This window comes from Pseudophryne corroboree, chromosome 1 (genome assembly GCF_028390025.1).
Source record: "Pseudophryne corroboree isolate aPseCor3 chromosome 1, aPseCor3.hap2, whole genome shotgun sequence".
NCBI lineage: Eukaryota > Metazoa > Chordata > Amphibia > Anura > Myobatrachidae > Pseudophryne > Pseudophryne corroboree.
Genome location: NC_086444.1, coordinates 1,228,133,858 through 1,228,149,372, shown reverse-complemented (window position 1 = coordinate 1,228,149,372; position 15,515 = coordinate 1,228,133,858). Strand labels below are relative to the sequence as shown.

At 47.1% G+C, this 15,515-nt stretch overlaps 1 protein-coding gene across 1 annotated transcript in view; it reads right to left on the bottom strand.

Annotated features, from left to right (window-relative positions):
• Window positions 1-13,621, bottom strand: part of LOC135028309 (tachylectin-2-like) — a 48,375-nt gene extending 34,754 nt beyond the window's left edge. Inside the window, exon 1 of the mRNA XM_063953771.1 lies at window positions 13,342-13,621. Within this exon, the coding sequence (XP_063809841.1) occupies window positions 13,342-13,438 (97 nt within the window). The 5' untranslated portion in view covers window positions 13,439-13,621. The remainder of the gene's footprint in view (window positions 1-13,341) is intronic.
• Between the last annotated feature and the right edge of the window lie 1,894 nt (window positions 13,622-15,515).

Here is a 15,515-nt window from a genome sequence, read left to right as displayed (position 1 = left end):
ATGGCCCTTCCAAAAAACCCTCCCCAAACAGCACATGACGCAAAGAAAAAAAGAGGCGCAATGAGGTAGCTGTGTGAGTAAGATTAGCGACCCTAGTGGCCGACACAAACACCGGGCCCATCTAGGAGTGGCACTGCAGTGTCACGCAGGATGTCCCTTCCAAAAAACCCTCCCCAAACAGCACATGACGCAAAGAAAAAAAGAGGCGCAATGAGGTAGCTGACTGTGTGAGTAAGATTAGCGACCCTAGTGGCCGACACAAACACCGGGCCCATCTAGGAGTGGCACTGCAGTGTCACGCAGGATGTCCCTTCCAAAAAACCCTCCCCAATCAGCACATGATGCAAAGAAAAAGAAAAGAAAAAAGAGGTGCAAGATGGAATTGTCCTTGGGCCCTCCCACCCACCCTTATGTTGTATAAACAAAACAGGACATGCACACTTTAACCAACCCATCATTTCAGTGACAGGGTCTGCCACACGACTGTGACTGATATGACGGGTTGGTTTGGACCCCCCCAAAAAAAGAAGCAATTAATCTCTCCTTGCACAAACTGGCTCTACAGAGGCAAGATGTCCACCTCATCTTCACCCTCCGATATATCACCGTGTACATCCCCCTCCTCACAGATTATCAATTCGTCCCCACTGGAATCCACCATCTCAGCTCCCTGTGTACTTTGTGGAGGCAATTGCTGCTGGTCAATGTCTCCGCGGAGGAATTGATTATAATTCATTTTAATGAACATCATCTTCTCCACATTTTCTGGATGTAACCTCGTACGCCGATTGCTGACAAGGTGAGCGGCGGCACTAAACACTCTTTCGGAGTACACACTTGTGGGAGGGCAACTTAGGTAGAATAAAGCCAGTTTGTGCAAGGGCCTCCAAATTGCCTCTTTTTCCTGCCAGTATAAGTACGGACTGTGTGACGTGCCTACTTGGATGCGGTCACTCATATAATCCTCCACCATTCTATCAATGTTGAGAGAATCATATGCAGTGACAGTAGACGACATGTCCGTAATCGTTGTCAGGTCCTTCAGTCCGGACCAGATGTCAGCATCAGCAGTCGCTCCAGACTGCCCTGCATCACCGCCAGCGGGTGGGCTCGGAATTCTGAGCCTTTTCCTCGCACCCCCAGTTGCGGGAGAATGTGAAGGAGGAGATGTTGACAGGTCGCGTTCCGCTTGACTTGACAATTTTGTCACCAGCAGGTCTTTCAACCCCAGCAGACTTGTGTCTGCCAGAAAGAGAGATCCAAGGTAGGCTTTAAATCTAGGATCGAGCACGGTGGCCAAAATGTAGTGCTCTGATTTCATCAGATTGACCACCCGTGAATCCTTGTTAAGCGAATTAAGGGCTGCATCCACAAGTCCCACATGCCTAGCGGAATCGCTCCCTTTTAGCTCCTTCTTCAATGCCTCCAGCTTCTTCTGCAAAAGCCTGATGAGGGGAATGACCTGACTCAGGCTGGCAGTGTCTGAACTGACTTCACGTGTGGCAAGTTCAAAGGGCATCAGAACCTTGCACAACGTTGAAATCATTCTCCACTGCACTTGAGACAGGTGCATTCCACCTCCTATATCGTGCTCAATTGTATAGGCTTGAATGGCCTTTTGCTGCTCCTCCAACCTCTGAAGCATATAGAGGGTTGAATTCCACCTCGTTACCACTTCTTGCTTCAGATGATGGCAGGGCAGGTTCAGTAGTTTTTGGTGGTGCTCCAGTCTTCTGTACGTGGTGCCTGTACGCCGAAAGTGTCCCGCAATTTTTCTGGCCACCGACAGCATCTCTTGCACGCCCCTGTCGTTTTTTAAAAAATTCTGCACCACCAAATTCAAGGTATGTGCAAAACATGGGACGTGCTGGAATTTGCCCATATTTAATGCACACACAATATTGCTGGCGTTGTCCGATGCCACAAATCCACAGGAGAGTCCAATTGGGGTAAGCCATTCCGCGATGATCTTCCTCAGTTGCCGTAAGAGGTTTTCAGCTGTGTGCGTATTCTGGAAACCGGTGATACAAAGCGTAGCCTGCCTAGGAAAGAGTTGGCGTTTGCGAGATGCTGCTACTGGTGCCGCCGCTGCTGTTCTTGCGGCGGGAGTCCATACATCTACCCAGTGGGCTGTCACAGTCATATAGTCCTGACCCTGCCCTGCTCCACTTGTCCACATGTCCGTGGTTAAGTGGACATTGGGTACAACTGCATTTTTTAGGACACTGGTGAGTCTTTTTCTGACGTCCGTGTACATTCTCGGTATCGCCTGCCTAGAGAAGTGGAACCTAGATGGTATTTGGTAACGGGGGCACACTGCCTCAATAAATTGTCTAGTTACCTGTGAACTAACGGAGGATACCGGACGCACGTCTAACACCAACATAGTTGTCAAGGCCTCAGTTATCCGCTTTGCAGTAGGATGACTGCTGTGATATTTCATCTTCCTCGCAAAGGACTGTTGAACAGTCAATTGCTTACTGGAAGTAGTACAAGTGGGCTTACGACTTCCCCTCTGGGATGACCATCGACTCCCAGCGGCAACAACAGCAGCGCCAGCAGCAGTAGGCGTTACACGCAAGGATGCATCGGAGGAATCCCAGGCAGGAGAGGACTCATCAGAATTGCCAGTGACATGGCCTGCAGGACTATTGGCATTCCTGGGGAAGGAGGAAATTGACACTGAGGGAGTTGGTGGGGTGGTTTGCGTGAGCTTGGTTACAAGAGGAAGGGATTTACTGGTCAGTGGACTGCTTCCGCTGTCACCCAAAGTTTTTGAACTTGTCACTGACTTATTATGAATGCGCTGCAGGTGACGTATAAGGGAGGATGTTCTGAGGTGGTTAACGTCCTTACCCCTACTTATTACAGCTTGACAAAGGGAACACACGGCTTGACACCTGTTGTCCGCATTTCTGGTGAAATACCTCCACACCGAAGAGCTGATTTTTTTGGTATTTTCACCTGGCATGTCAATGGCCATATTCCTCCCACGGACAACAGGTGTCTCCCCGGGTGCCTGACTTAAACAAACCACCTCACCATCAGAATCCTCCTGGTCAATTTCCTCCCCAGCGCCAGCAACACCCATATCCTCCTCATCCTGGTGTACTTCAACACTGACATCTTCAATCTGACTATCAGGAACTGGACTGCGGGTGCTCCTTCCAGCACTTGCAGGGGGCGTGCAAATGGTGGAAGGCGCATGCTCTTCACGTCCAGTGTTGGGAAGGTCAGGCATCGCAACCGACACAATTGGACTCTCCTTGTGGATTTGGGATTTCGAAGAATGCACAGTTCTTTGCTGTGCTGCTTTTGCCAGCTTGAGTCTTTTCATTTTTCTAGCGAGAGGCTGAGTGCTTCCATCCTCATGTGAAGCTGAACCACTAGCCATGAACATAGGCCAGGGCCTCAGCCGTTCCTTGCCACTCCGTGTGGTAAATGGCATATTGGCAAGTTTACGCTTCTCCTCCGACAATTTTATTTTAGGTTTTGGAGTCCTTTTTTTTCTGATATTTGGTGTTTTGGATTTGACATGCTCTGTACTATGACATTGGGCATCGGCCTTGGCAGACGACGTTGCTGGCATTTCATCGTCTCGGCCATGACTAGTGGCAGCAGCTTCAGCACGAGGTGGAAGTGGATCTTGATCTTTCCCTAATTTTGGAACCTCAACATTTTTGTTCTCCATATTTTAATAGGCACAACTAAAAGGCACCTCAGGTAAACAATGGAGATGGATACTAGTATACAATTATGGACTGCCTGCCGACTGCAGACACAGAGGTAGCCACAGCCGTGAACTACCGTACTGTACTGTGTCTGCAGCTAATATAGACTGGTTGATAAAGAGAAGATGTCTATGTAACTATGTATGTATAAAGAAGACTGAAAAAAATCCACGGTTAGGTGGTATACAATTATGGACGGACTGCCTGCCGAGTGCAGACACAGAGGTAGCCACAGCCGTGAACTACCGTACTGTACTGTGTCTGCAGCTAATATAGACTGGTTGATAAAGAGAAGATGTCTATGTAACTATGTATGTATAAAGAAGAATGAAAAAAAACCACGGTTAGGTGGTATACAATTATGGACGGACTGCCTGCCGAGTGCAGACACAGAGGTAGCCACAGCCGTGAACTACCGTACTGTACTGTGTCTGCAGCTAATATAGACTGGTTGATAAAGAGAAGATGTCTATGTAACTATGTATGTATAAAGAAGAATGAAAAAAATCCACGGTTAGGTGGTATTACAATTATGGACGGACTGCCTGCCGAGTGCAGAGACACAGAGGTAGCCACAGCCGTGAACTACCGTACTGTGTCTGCTGCGACTCGATGATAAATGATATAAAAAATATATATATATCACTACTGCAGCCGGACAGGTATATATTATATATTATATAATGACGGACCTGCTGGACACTGTCTGTCAGCAGAATGAGTTTTATTTTTATAGAATAAAAAAAAAAAAAACACACAAGTGAAGTCACACGACGAGTGTTTAACTTTTTCAGGCAATCACAATATAAGTATACTACTAACTATACTGGTGGTCAGTGTGGTCAGGTCACTGGTCAGTCACACTGGCAGTGGCACTCCTGCAGCAAAAGTGTGCACTGTTTAATTTTAATATAATATGTACTCCTGGCTCCTGCTATAACCTATAACTGGCACTGCAGTAGTGCTCCCCAGTCTCCCCCACAATTATAAGCTGTGTGAGCTGAGCAGTCAGACAGATATATATAATATTATATATAGATAATAGATGATGCAGCACACTGGCCTGAGCCTGAGCAGTGCACACAGATATGGTATGTGACTGACTGAGTCACTGTGTGTATCGCTTTTTTCAGGCAGAGAACGGATATATTAAATAAACTGCACTGTGTGTCTGGTGGTCACTCACTATATAATATATTATGTACTCCTGGCTCCTGCTATAACCTATAACTGGCACTGCAGTAGTGCTCCCCAGTCTCCCCCACAATTATAAGCTGTGTGAGCTGAGCAGTCAGATATATATAATATTATATATAGATAATAGATGATGCAGCACACTGGCCTGAGCCTGAGCAGTGCACACAGATATGGTATGTGACTGAGTCACTGTGTGTATCGCTTTTTTCAGGCAGAGAACGGATTATAAAGTAAACTGCACTGTCCTCACTAGTAAACTCTCTCCACTCAGTCTCTACACTTCTACAGTAACAGTACTCCTCCTAGTCAGCTCCAGTAAATCTCTCTCAGTTTCTTATAATCTAAATGGAGAGGACGCCAGCCACGTCCTCTCCCTATCAATCTCAATGCACGTGTGAAAATGGCGGCGACGCGCGGCTCCTTATATAGAATCCGAGTCTCGCGATAGAATCCGAGCCTCGCGAGAATCCGACAGCGTCATGATGACGTTCGGGCGCGCTCGGGTTAACCGAGCAAGGCGGGAAGATCCGAGTCGCTCGGACCCGTGAAAAAAAACATGAAGTTCTGGCGGGTTCGGATTCAGAGAAACCGAACCCGCTCATCTCTAGCAGTCACCAGAGTGTCTCTCGCTGAATCAGGACAGATACTAATAGTACTGTACAGGATCTATGTGACAGGTCCCCAGGTGCAGTCACCATAGTGTCTCTCGCTGAATCAGGCCAGATACTAATAGTACTGTACAGGCTCTATGTGACAGGTCCCCAGGTGCAGTCACCATAGTGTCTCTCGCTGAATCAGGCCAGATACTAATAGTACTGTACAGGCTCTATGTGACAGGTCCCCAGGTGCAGTCACCATAGTGTCTGTCGCTGAATCAGGTCAGATACTAATAGTACTGTACAGGCTCTATGTGACAGGCCCCCAGGTGCAGTCACCATAGTGTCTGTCGCTGAATCAGGTCAGATACTAATAGTACTGTACAGGCTCTATGTGACAGGTCCCCAGGTGCAGTCACCATAGTGTCTGTCGCTGAATCAGGTCAGATACTAATAGTACTGTACAGGCTCTATGTGACAGGCCCCCAGGTGCAGTCACCATAGTGTCTGTCGCTGAATCAGGCCAGATACTAATAGTACTGTATAGGCTCTATGTGACAGGTCCCCAGGTGCAGTCACCATAGTGTCTGTCGCTGAATCAGGTCAGATACTAATAGTACTGTACAGGCTCTATGTGACAGGTCCCCAGGTGCAATCACCATAGTGTCTCTCGCTGAATCAGGCCAGATACTAATAGTACTGTACAGGCTCTATGTGACAGGTCCCCAGGTGCAGTCACCATAGTGTCTCTCGCTGAATCAGGCCGGATACTAATAGTACTGTACAGGCTCTATGTGACAGGTCCCCAGGTGCAGTCACCATAGTGTCTCTCGCTGAATCAGGCCAGATACTAATAGTACTGTACAGGCTCTATGTGACAGGTCCCCAGGTGCAGTCACCATAGTGTCTCTCGCTGAATCAGGCCAGATACTAATAGTACTGTACAGGCTCTATGTGACAGATCCCCAGGTGCAGTCACCATAGTGTCTCTCGCTGAATCAGGCCAGATATTAATAGTACTGTACAGGCTCTATGTGACAGGTCCCCAGGTGCTGTCACCATAGTGTCTCTCGCTGAATCAGGCCAGATACTAATAGTACTGTACAGGCTCTATGTGACAGGTCCCCAGGTGCAGTCACCATAGTGTCTCTCGCTGAATCAGGCCAGATACTAATAGTACTGTACAGGCTCTATGTGACAGGTCCCCAGGTGCAGTCACCATAGTGTCTCTCGCTGAATCAGGCCAGATACTAATAGTACTGTACAGGCTCTATGTGACAGGTCCCCAGGTGCAGTCACCGTAGTGTCTCTCGCTGAATCAGGCCAGATACTAATAGTACTGTATAGGCTCTATGTGACAGGTCCCCAGGTGCAGTCACCATAGTGTCTCTCGCTGAATCAGGCCAGATACTAATAGTACTGTACAGGCTCTATGTGACAGGTCCCCAGGTGCAGTCACCATAGTGTCTCGCTGAATCAGGCCAGATACTAATAGTACTGTACAGGCTCTATGTGACAGGTCCCCAGGTGCAGTCACCATAGTGTCTCTCGCTGAATCAGGCCAGATACTAATAGTACTGTACAGGCTCTATGTGACAGGTCCCCAGGTGCAGTCACCATAGTGTCTCTCGCTGAATCAGGCCAGATACTAATAGTACTGTACAGGCTCTATGTGACAGGTCCCCAGGTGCAGTCACCATAGTGTCTCTCGCTGAAACAGGCCAGATACTAATAGTACTGTACAGGCTCTATGTGACAGGTCCCCAGGTGCAGTCACCATAGTGTCTCTCGCTGAATCAGGCCAGATACTAATAGTACTGTACAGGCTCTATGTGACAGGTCCCCAGGTGAAGTCACCATAGTGTCTCTCGCTGAATCAGGCCAGATACTAATAGTACTGTACAGGCTCTATGTGACAGGTCCCCAGGTGCAATCACCATAGTGTCTCTCGCTGAATCAGGCCAGATACTAATAGTACTGTACAGGCTCTATGTGACAGGTCCCCTGGTGCAGTCACCATAGTGTCTCTCGCTGAATCAGGCCAGATACTAATAGTACTGTACAGGCTCTATGTGACAGGTCCCCAGGTGCAGTCACCATAGTGTCTCTCGCTGAATCAGGCCAGATACTAATAGTACTGTACAGGCTCTATGTGACAGGTCCCCAGGTGCAGTCACCATAGTCTCTCGCTGAATCAGGCCAGATACTAATAGTACTGTACAGGCTCTATGTGACAGGTCCCCAGGTGCAGTCACCATAGTGTCTCTCGCTGAATCAGGCCAGATACTAATAGTACTGTACAGGGTCTATGTGACAGGTCCCCAGGTGCAGTCACCATAGTGTCTCTCGCTGAATCAGGCCAGATACTAATAGTAATGTACAGGCTCTATGTGACAGGTCCCAGGTGCAGTCACCATAGTGTCTCTCGCTGAATCAGGCCAGATACTAATAGTACTGTACAGGATCTATGTGACAGGTCCCCAGGTGCAGTCACCATAGTGTCTCTCGCTGAATCAGGCCAGATACTAATAGTACTGTACAGGCTCTATGTGACAGGTCCCCAGGTGCAGTCACCATAGTGTCTCTCGCTGAATCAGGCCAGATACTAATAGTACTGTACAGGCTCTATGTGACAGGTCCCCAGGTGCAGTCACCATAGTGTCTCTCGCTGAATCAGGCCAGATACTAATAGTACTGTACAGGCTCTATGTGACAGGTCCCCAGGTGCAGTCACCATAGCGTCTCTCGCTGAATCAGGCCAGGTACTAATAGTACTGTACAGGCTCTATGTGACAGGTCCCCAGGTGCAGTCACCATAGTGTCTCTCGCTGAATCAGACCAGATACTAATAGTACTGTACAGGCTCTATGTGACAGGTCCCCAGGTGCAGTCACCATAGTGTCTCTCGCTGAATCAGGCCAGATACTAATAGTACTGTACAGGCTCTATGTGACAGGTCCCCAGGTGCAGTCACCATAGTGTCTCTCGCTGAATCAGGCCAGATACTAATAGTACTGTACAGGCTCTATGTGACAGGCCCACATTACAGGATTTTAAATGTTTTACCAATTTTAAAAGAAATCAAGAAACACGTGAGGATCTGCGCTCATCTCTAATAACCAGGGACCCATCCATGTGCGGCACTGTGGCTGCAGGAATTATGGGCTCCTGCGTCTTTGGTTACCCCACGAGCAAATGGTGACAGGCTGCGGCTTAGGGGACATTCAGTGGCAAACGCAGGATTTGCATGGGGGGGTTTCCAATACTGGGCGGAGCCAATCACGGGGGTGCGGACTGAGGTGACCCAGTATATGCTGGGTCCGTAAAACTAGTGTGTCTGTGTGTGTGTGTGTGTGTGTGTGTGTGTGTGTGTGTGTGTGTGTGTGTGTGTATATATATACATATATCTACACACATATATATACAAACAGAGAACCCAGCACTCACCAAAGTAAACTCACTTATCCTCAACAATTCAATAAATAAATGATGGGGGTTTAGTTGGTGGATTGGCCAATGCACGGAAGCCTGCATACCGATTTTCAAGGTACCCCACCTTCATGCAGGTCCTACACTATCACAGAGTCTTAAAACCTGACTACCACACTGCTGCATCATCTGCCTGCTAGATGTAATGTGTACCTGCCACAGACTTTGTGGCTTTTAAAGGCACACTAGTCACCTATTGCACTGGCTCAAAGATGATTGCTAAAAAACAGCTGAGACAGGTTCAGGATAATAAAGTCCACACAGGGGTGCATGAGAAAGCTAGTGGCCACGGTTAATAAGAGCTAACCATAGATTAACCCCTTCATATACACACAGAGGAAAAACCACAGCACTCATCGCACCAGAAGCGGGGCACAGCTATGCACTTACCACTCACAGGGTGGGGTGCATGTAACACTGCACTCTCCACCACAGAAGCGGGGTACACAGCTGTACTTACCACTCACAGGGCGGGGTGCATGTAGCCCATGACCACATCGCTCTAATAAATACAAACAGAGAACCCAGCACTCACCAAAGTAAACTCACTTATCCTCAACAATTCAATAAATAAATGATGGGGGTTTAGTTGGTGGATTGGCCAATGCACGGAAGCCTGCATACCGATTTTCAAGGTACCCCACCTTCATGCAGGTCCTACACTATCACAGAGTCTTAAAACCTGACTACCACACTGCTGCATCATCTGCCTGCTAGATGTAATGTGTACCTGCCACAGACTTTGTGGCTTTTAAAGGCACACTAGTCACCTATTGCACTGGCTCAAAGATGATTGCTAAAAAACAGCTGAGACAGGTTCAGGATAATAAAGTCCACACAGGGGTGCATGAGAAAGCTAGTGGCCACGGTTAATAAGAGCTAACCATAGATTAACCCCTTCATATACACACAGAGGAAAAACCACAGCACTCACCGCACCAGAAGCGGGGCACAGCTATGCACTTACCACTCACAGGGTGGGGTGCATGTAACACTGCACTCTCCACCACAGAAGCGGGGTACACAGCTGTACTTACCACTCACAGGGCGGGGTGCATGTAGCCCATGACCACATCGCTCTAATAAATACAAACAGAGAACCCAGCACTCACCAAAGTAAACTCACTTATCCTCAACAATTCAATAAATAAATGATGGGGGTTTAGTTGGTGGATTGGCCAATGCACGGAAGCCTGCATACCGATTTTCAAGGTACCCCACCTTCATGCAGGTCCTACACTATCACAGAGTCTTAAAACCTGACTACCACACTGCTGCATCATCTGCCTGCTAGATGTAATGTGTACCTGCCACAGGCTGTGTGGCTTTTAAAGGCACACTAGTCACCTATTGCACTGGCTCAAAGATGATTGCTAAAAAACAGCTGAGACAGGTTCAGGATAATAAAGTCCACACAGGGGTGCATGAGAAAGCTAGTGGCCACGGTTAATAAGAGCTAACCATAGATTAACCCCTTCATATACACACAGAGGAAAAACCACAGCACTCACCGCACCAGAAGTGGGGCACAGCTATGCACTTACCACTCACAGGGTGGGGTGCATGTAACACTGCACTCTCCACCACAGAAGCGGGGTACACAGCTGTACTTACCACTCACAGGGTGGGGTGCATGTAGCCCATGACCACATCGCTCTAATAAATACAAACAGAGAACCCAGCACTCACCAAAGTAAACTCACTTATCCTCAACAATTCAATAAATAAATGATGGGGGTTTAGTTGGTGGATTGGCCAATGCACGGAAGCCTGCATACCAATTTTCAAGGTACCCCATCTTCATGCAGGTCCTACACTATCACAGAGTTTTAAAACCTGACTACCACACTGCTGCATCATCTGCCTGCTAGATGTAATGTGTACCTGCCACAGACTTTGTGGCTTTTAAAGGCACACTAGTCACCTATTGCACTGGCTCAAAGATGATTGCTAAAAAAACAGCTGAGACAGGTTCAGGATAATAAAGTCCACACAGGGGTGCATGAGAAAGCTAGTGGCCACGGTTAATAAGAGCTAACCATAGATTAACCCCTTCATATACACACAGAGGAAAAACCACAGCACTCATCGCACCATAAGCGGGGCACAGCTATGCACTTACCACTCACAGGGTGGGGTGCATGTAACACTGCACTCTCCACCACAGAAGCGGGGTACACAGCTGTACTTACCACTCACAGGGCGGGGTGCATGTAGCCCATGACCACATCGCTCTAATAAATACAAACAGAGAACCCAGCACTCACCAAAGTAAACTCACTTATCCTCAACAATTCAATAAATAAATGATGGGGGGTTAGTTGGTGGATTGGCCAATGCACGGAAGCCTGCATACCGATTTTCAAGGTACCCCACCTTCATGCAGGTCCTACACTATCACAGAGTCTTAAAACCTGACTACCACACTGCTGCATCATCTGCCTGCTAGATGTAATGTGTACCTGCCACAGACTTTGTGGCTTTTAAAGGCACACTAGTCACCTATTGCACTGGCTCAAAAATGATTGCTACCCCGCTTCTGTGGTGGAGAGTGCAGTGTTACATGCACCCCACCCTGTGAGTGGTAAGTGCATAGCTGTGCCCCACTTCTGGTGCGGTGAGTGCTGTGGTTTTTCCTCTGTGTGTATATGAAGGGGTTAATCTATGGTTAGCTCTTATTAACCGTGGCCACTAGCTTTCTCATGCACCCCTGTGTGGACTTTATTATCCTGAACCTGTCTCAGCTGTTTTTTAGCAATCATCTTTGAGCCAGTGCAATAGGTGACTAGTGTGCCTTTAAAAGCCATAAAGTCTGTGGCAGGTACACATTACATCTAGCAGGCAGATGATGCAGCAGTGTGGTAGTCAGGTTTTAAGACTCTGTGATAGTGTAGGACCTGCATGAAGGTGTGGTACCTTGAAAATCGGTATGCAGGCTTCCGTGCATTGGCCAATCCACCAACTAAACCCCCATCATTTATTTATTGAATTGTTGAGGATAAGTGAGTTTACTTTGGTGAGTGCTGGGTTCTCTGTTTGTATTTATTAGAGCGATGTGGTCATGGGCTACATGCACCCCGCCCTGTGAGTGGTAAGTACAGCTGTGTACCCCGCTTCTGTGGTGGAGAGTGCAGTGTTACATGTACCCCACCCTGTGAGTGGTAAGTGCATAGCTGTGCCCCGCTTCTGGTGCGGTGAGTGCTGTAGTTTTTCCTCTGTGTGTACACACATATATATATATATATATATATATATACATACACACACACATACATATACACAAATACATAGCATATTAAACATGCATACATATATATATATATATATATATGTACACACACATACAGTACACATATATATACACATGTATATATATATATATATATATATATATATCTATCGTGTGTGTGTGTGTGTGTGTGTGTGTGTTTATATGTATGTATGTATATACATGTGTATATATGTATGCACATGGATATATATGTACTATAATTAAAATAAAGTAAACTTTTATTGCACTTACAAGTGCCACCAGGAAGACAGCAGGCTGCAGAGGACGCTAGACAGCCATTAATAATACTCATGCAGCTAAAAAAAAATAATATATATATATATATATATATTTTTTTTTTTTAGTGGAAGGGGGTTTCTGGGTGCTCGGAAACCCCCCCCTGGGTGCGCCACTGACATTGTGTGTGACAACACAGGACAGATCCAGTACATGTGCAGGTGCCCCACCATCGGAGATGTACTGTACGCAACCCGGAATTAGGGGACCACAGAAGCTTCTTACATCTGCTATTTTATATTCCATTTCTTTTTCTGATTTTGAGATGGAAATCCAGAACCGAGCGAGAAGCCACTAGCCACAATCCATAGAATTAGATTTTAAAATTGATTTCAAAATCGAATCTTAGTGATTGAGTGATCTGGTGATAGAACTAGAGGGTCGGTATAATTAAATTTCAGTCATTTTAAATCGAATTTAAAATAAAATTTAAAATAAAATTCAAAATGGAAGATTAGTAAATCCCCCTTAGAGTATTGTCCCCCTGCTACTGTACGAGCTCTCTGCCATGGTTACAGTACAGAGGTTTCTCTCCCCAGTGTACAAGCTTCTATCACTGAATAAACATAATACCATCATGTACAATGAGCTTATAAAAGCAGCTGCGTACTGTACACCTTGTTATAGAGCAGCTATAGTACTCAGTGTACATAACATAATTATAGCGGAGCAGAGAGCGTTACATAACAATGTACATAAAGTAAGACAGTAACTGTACCCAGTGCAGCCTATGTACTACACGGCAGAGACCAGCACTTACACTCATCAGTGGTTTCGGTGCATCGCTGCGATAACGTGACAGTGATGAGTGCGCAGCACAGGATACAGACAGAGAGTCGGTGCAGAATACCAGTCATGGTGCGATGCAGCCGGTGCCTCCACTTCAGTCTCAGACCTTCCTGTCACCACCTGGGATTTCCTCCTCACAATTTCACACTTCTGTATTAGATGCTTCTAATGCTAAATGTAATCTCAGATCTCACAGAACTAAGAGTCCTGGTGTCTGCTGTCTGCAAATAGGCTACACTGAGTGTGGTGCATGCACTGTGCAGGTCTATATAGAGTACTCTACCCCCCTCCCCTATCCACCTCCTTCTCCCCCCACTCCCCTCCTATTGTATCCCTCTCCCCTCTCCACCACACCCCTCCATCCCCCTCCCCTCTCCACTCCCCTCATCCCTCCACTACCTTCCCCCTGCATCCCCCTCCGCTTTCCACCACACTCCTCCATCCTCCTACCTTATCCACTCTCCTACCCGCTCCACTCCCCTCATCCCTCCACTACCCTCCCCCTCCCCTCTCCATCCTCCTACCTGCTCCACTCCCCTCATCCTTCCACTCCCATCCCATGCATTCCCCTCCCCATTCCACCTCCTCCTCCCCTCACTCCCCTCCCATTGTTTCCCTCTCCCCTCTCCACCACACATCTCCATCCCCCTCCCCTCTCCATACTCCTACCTGCTCCACTCCCCTCATCCCTCCACTCCCATCACCCTGCATCCCCCTATCCCTTTCCACCACACTCCTCCATCCTCCTACCTTATCCACCCTCCTACCTTCTCTACTCTCCTTATCCCTCCACTACCCTCCCCCTGCATTCCCCTCCCCATTCCACCTCCTCCTGCCTCCACTTCCCTTTACATACCCCCGGATTATGGGTTCCATCTCTTCCCCTATCCACCCCTCCTCCCTCCACTACCCTCCTCGCTCTACCACACCCCTCCATCCCCCTCCCTTTACAAACCTCACCATTATGGTCTCCATCTCCTCCCCCTATTTCAGCAATATCCTGTAGGGTACACTGGTGTTTGCTCAAACCACAGTAAGGGGCATATTCACTAATTATGGGTTTTAGACCTAATCATTAGATTGTTTTTTATTGCTGCTATTCATAGCAATATGAAATTAAAATTCCCCTGAATTTAATAAAAATCACATGTAGAGACAGAGTAGGCTGTAGAGACCTGTAGGCTGGTGATCAAGCCCTGTAGGTGAAACGTACGTCCAGCTGCTAGCTGAGTTGCTCTAATCTCCATACAGCTCCTCTCTGCAGGAGGATGCTGTACTCGTTAGTCTGCTAATCCGTATTGGAAACTTGTACAAGAGAAGCTGCTGTGACTTTTATATTCCCCCGTATCAGAAGGAGGAGGACGTAGGTGCCAACACGTGAATATGACCCGAGAACTGGGATGACGCACCTGACAGTACTCCCCCTCTCCTCTCCCATCTCTCCTTTATGTAGCAGTTTTTCTTGTTTCATTACAGTACAACTAAAGGAGAGTTTTGTTACTTATTTTTTTATCCCCCATAATGTCATGCTTTGGCATTAAAAGTATCAATAGGTGTATATGGATCCCAAATTGAGGAGAGAGAGACATTTAATCTTGGCATTCTAATAACCATGACAGAGGATCTGGCAACATATAGTACTCTCCTCATCTGTCTTTTTTCACAAGTCTTCCCCCGGTTCCAGCGGCGCATTGAAGCCTTGCAATGCATTTGGTAACAGGGCTCCTCTAACACCGAATACGGTGACACGGAGGGACACTGGGGCTTTTTTTCTGCCAGCATAGCAGTATCCCCTCTCTCACCCATCTTCCGCTCTTATGATGAGGGTAGGCAGCAGAAGGGGATACCTGCAAAATATGCTGTACTAATCTTCTTGACTCTATAAGTTCTCACACGCTTCCCTAGTTAACAGGCATTACCAATTTAGTAAAGGTGCACCTATGATTTGAGACACACTTTATCATGCTAGATGTGATGGTGAATAATAAAGGAGACATCTTGTCCCTCACCGCACACTATGTCTGATTTCTTTATCAACATGGGTACCCAAAACTATAATTGATTATGTACTACTATCTGTCCTGATTTAGGAACAAAACATTGTATGTGGATACAACTTAACAGTTGGATGAATTCATATGTACT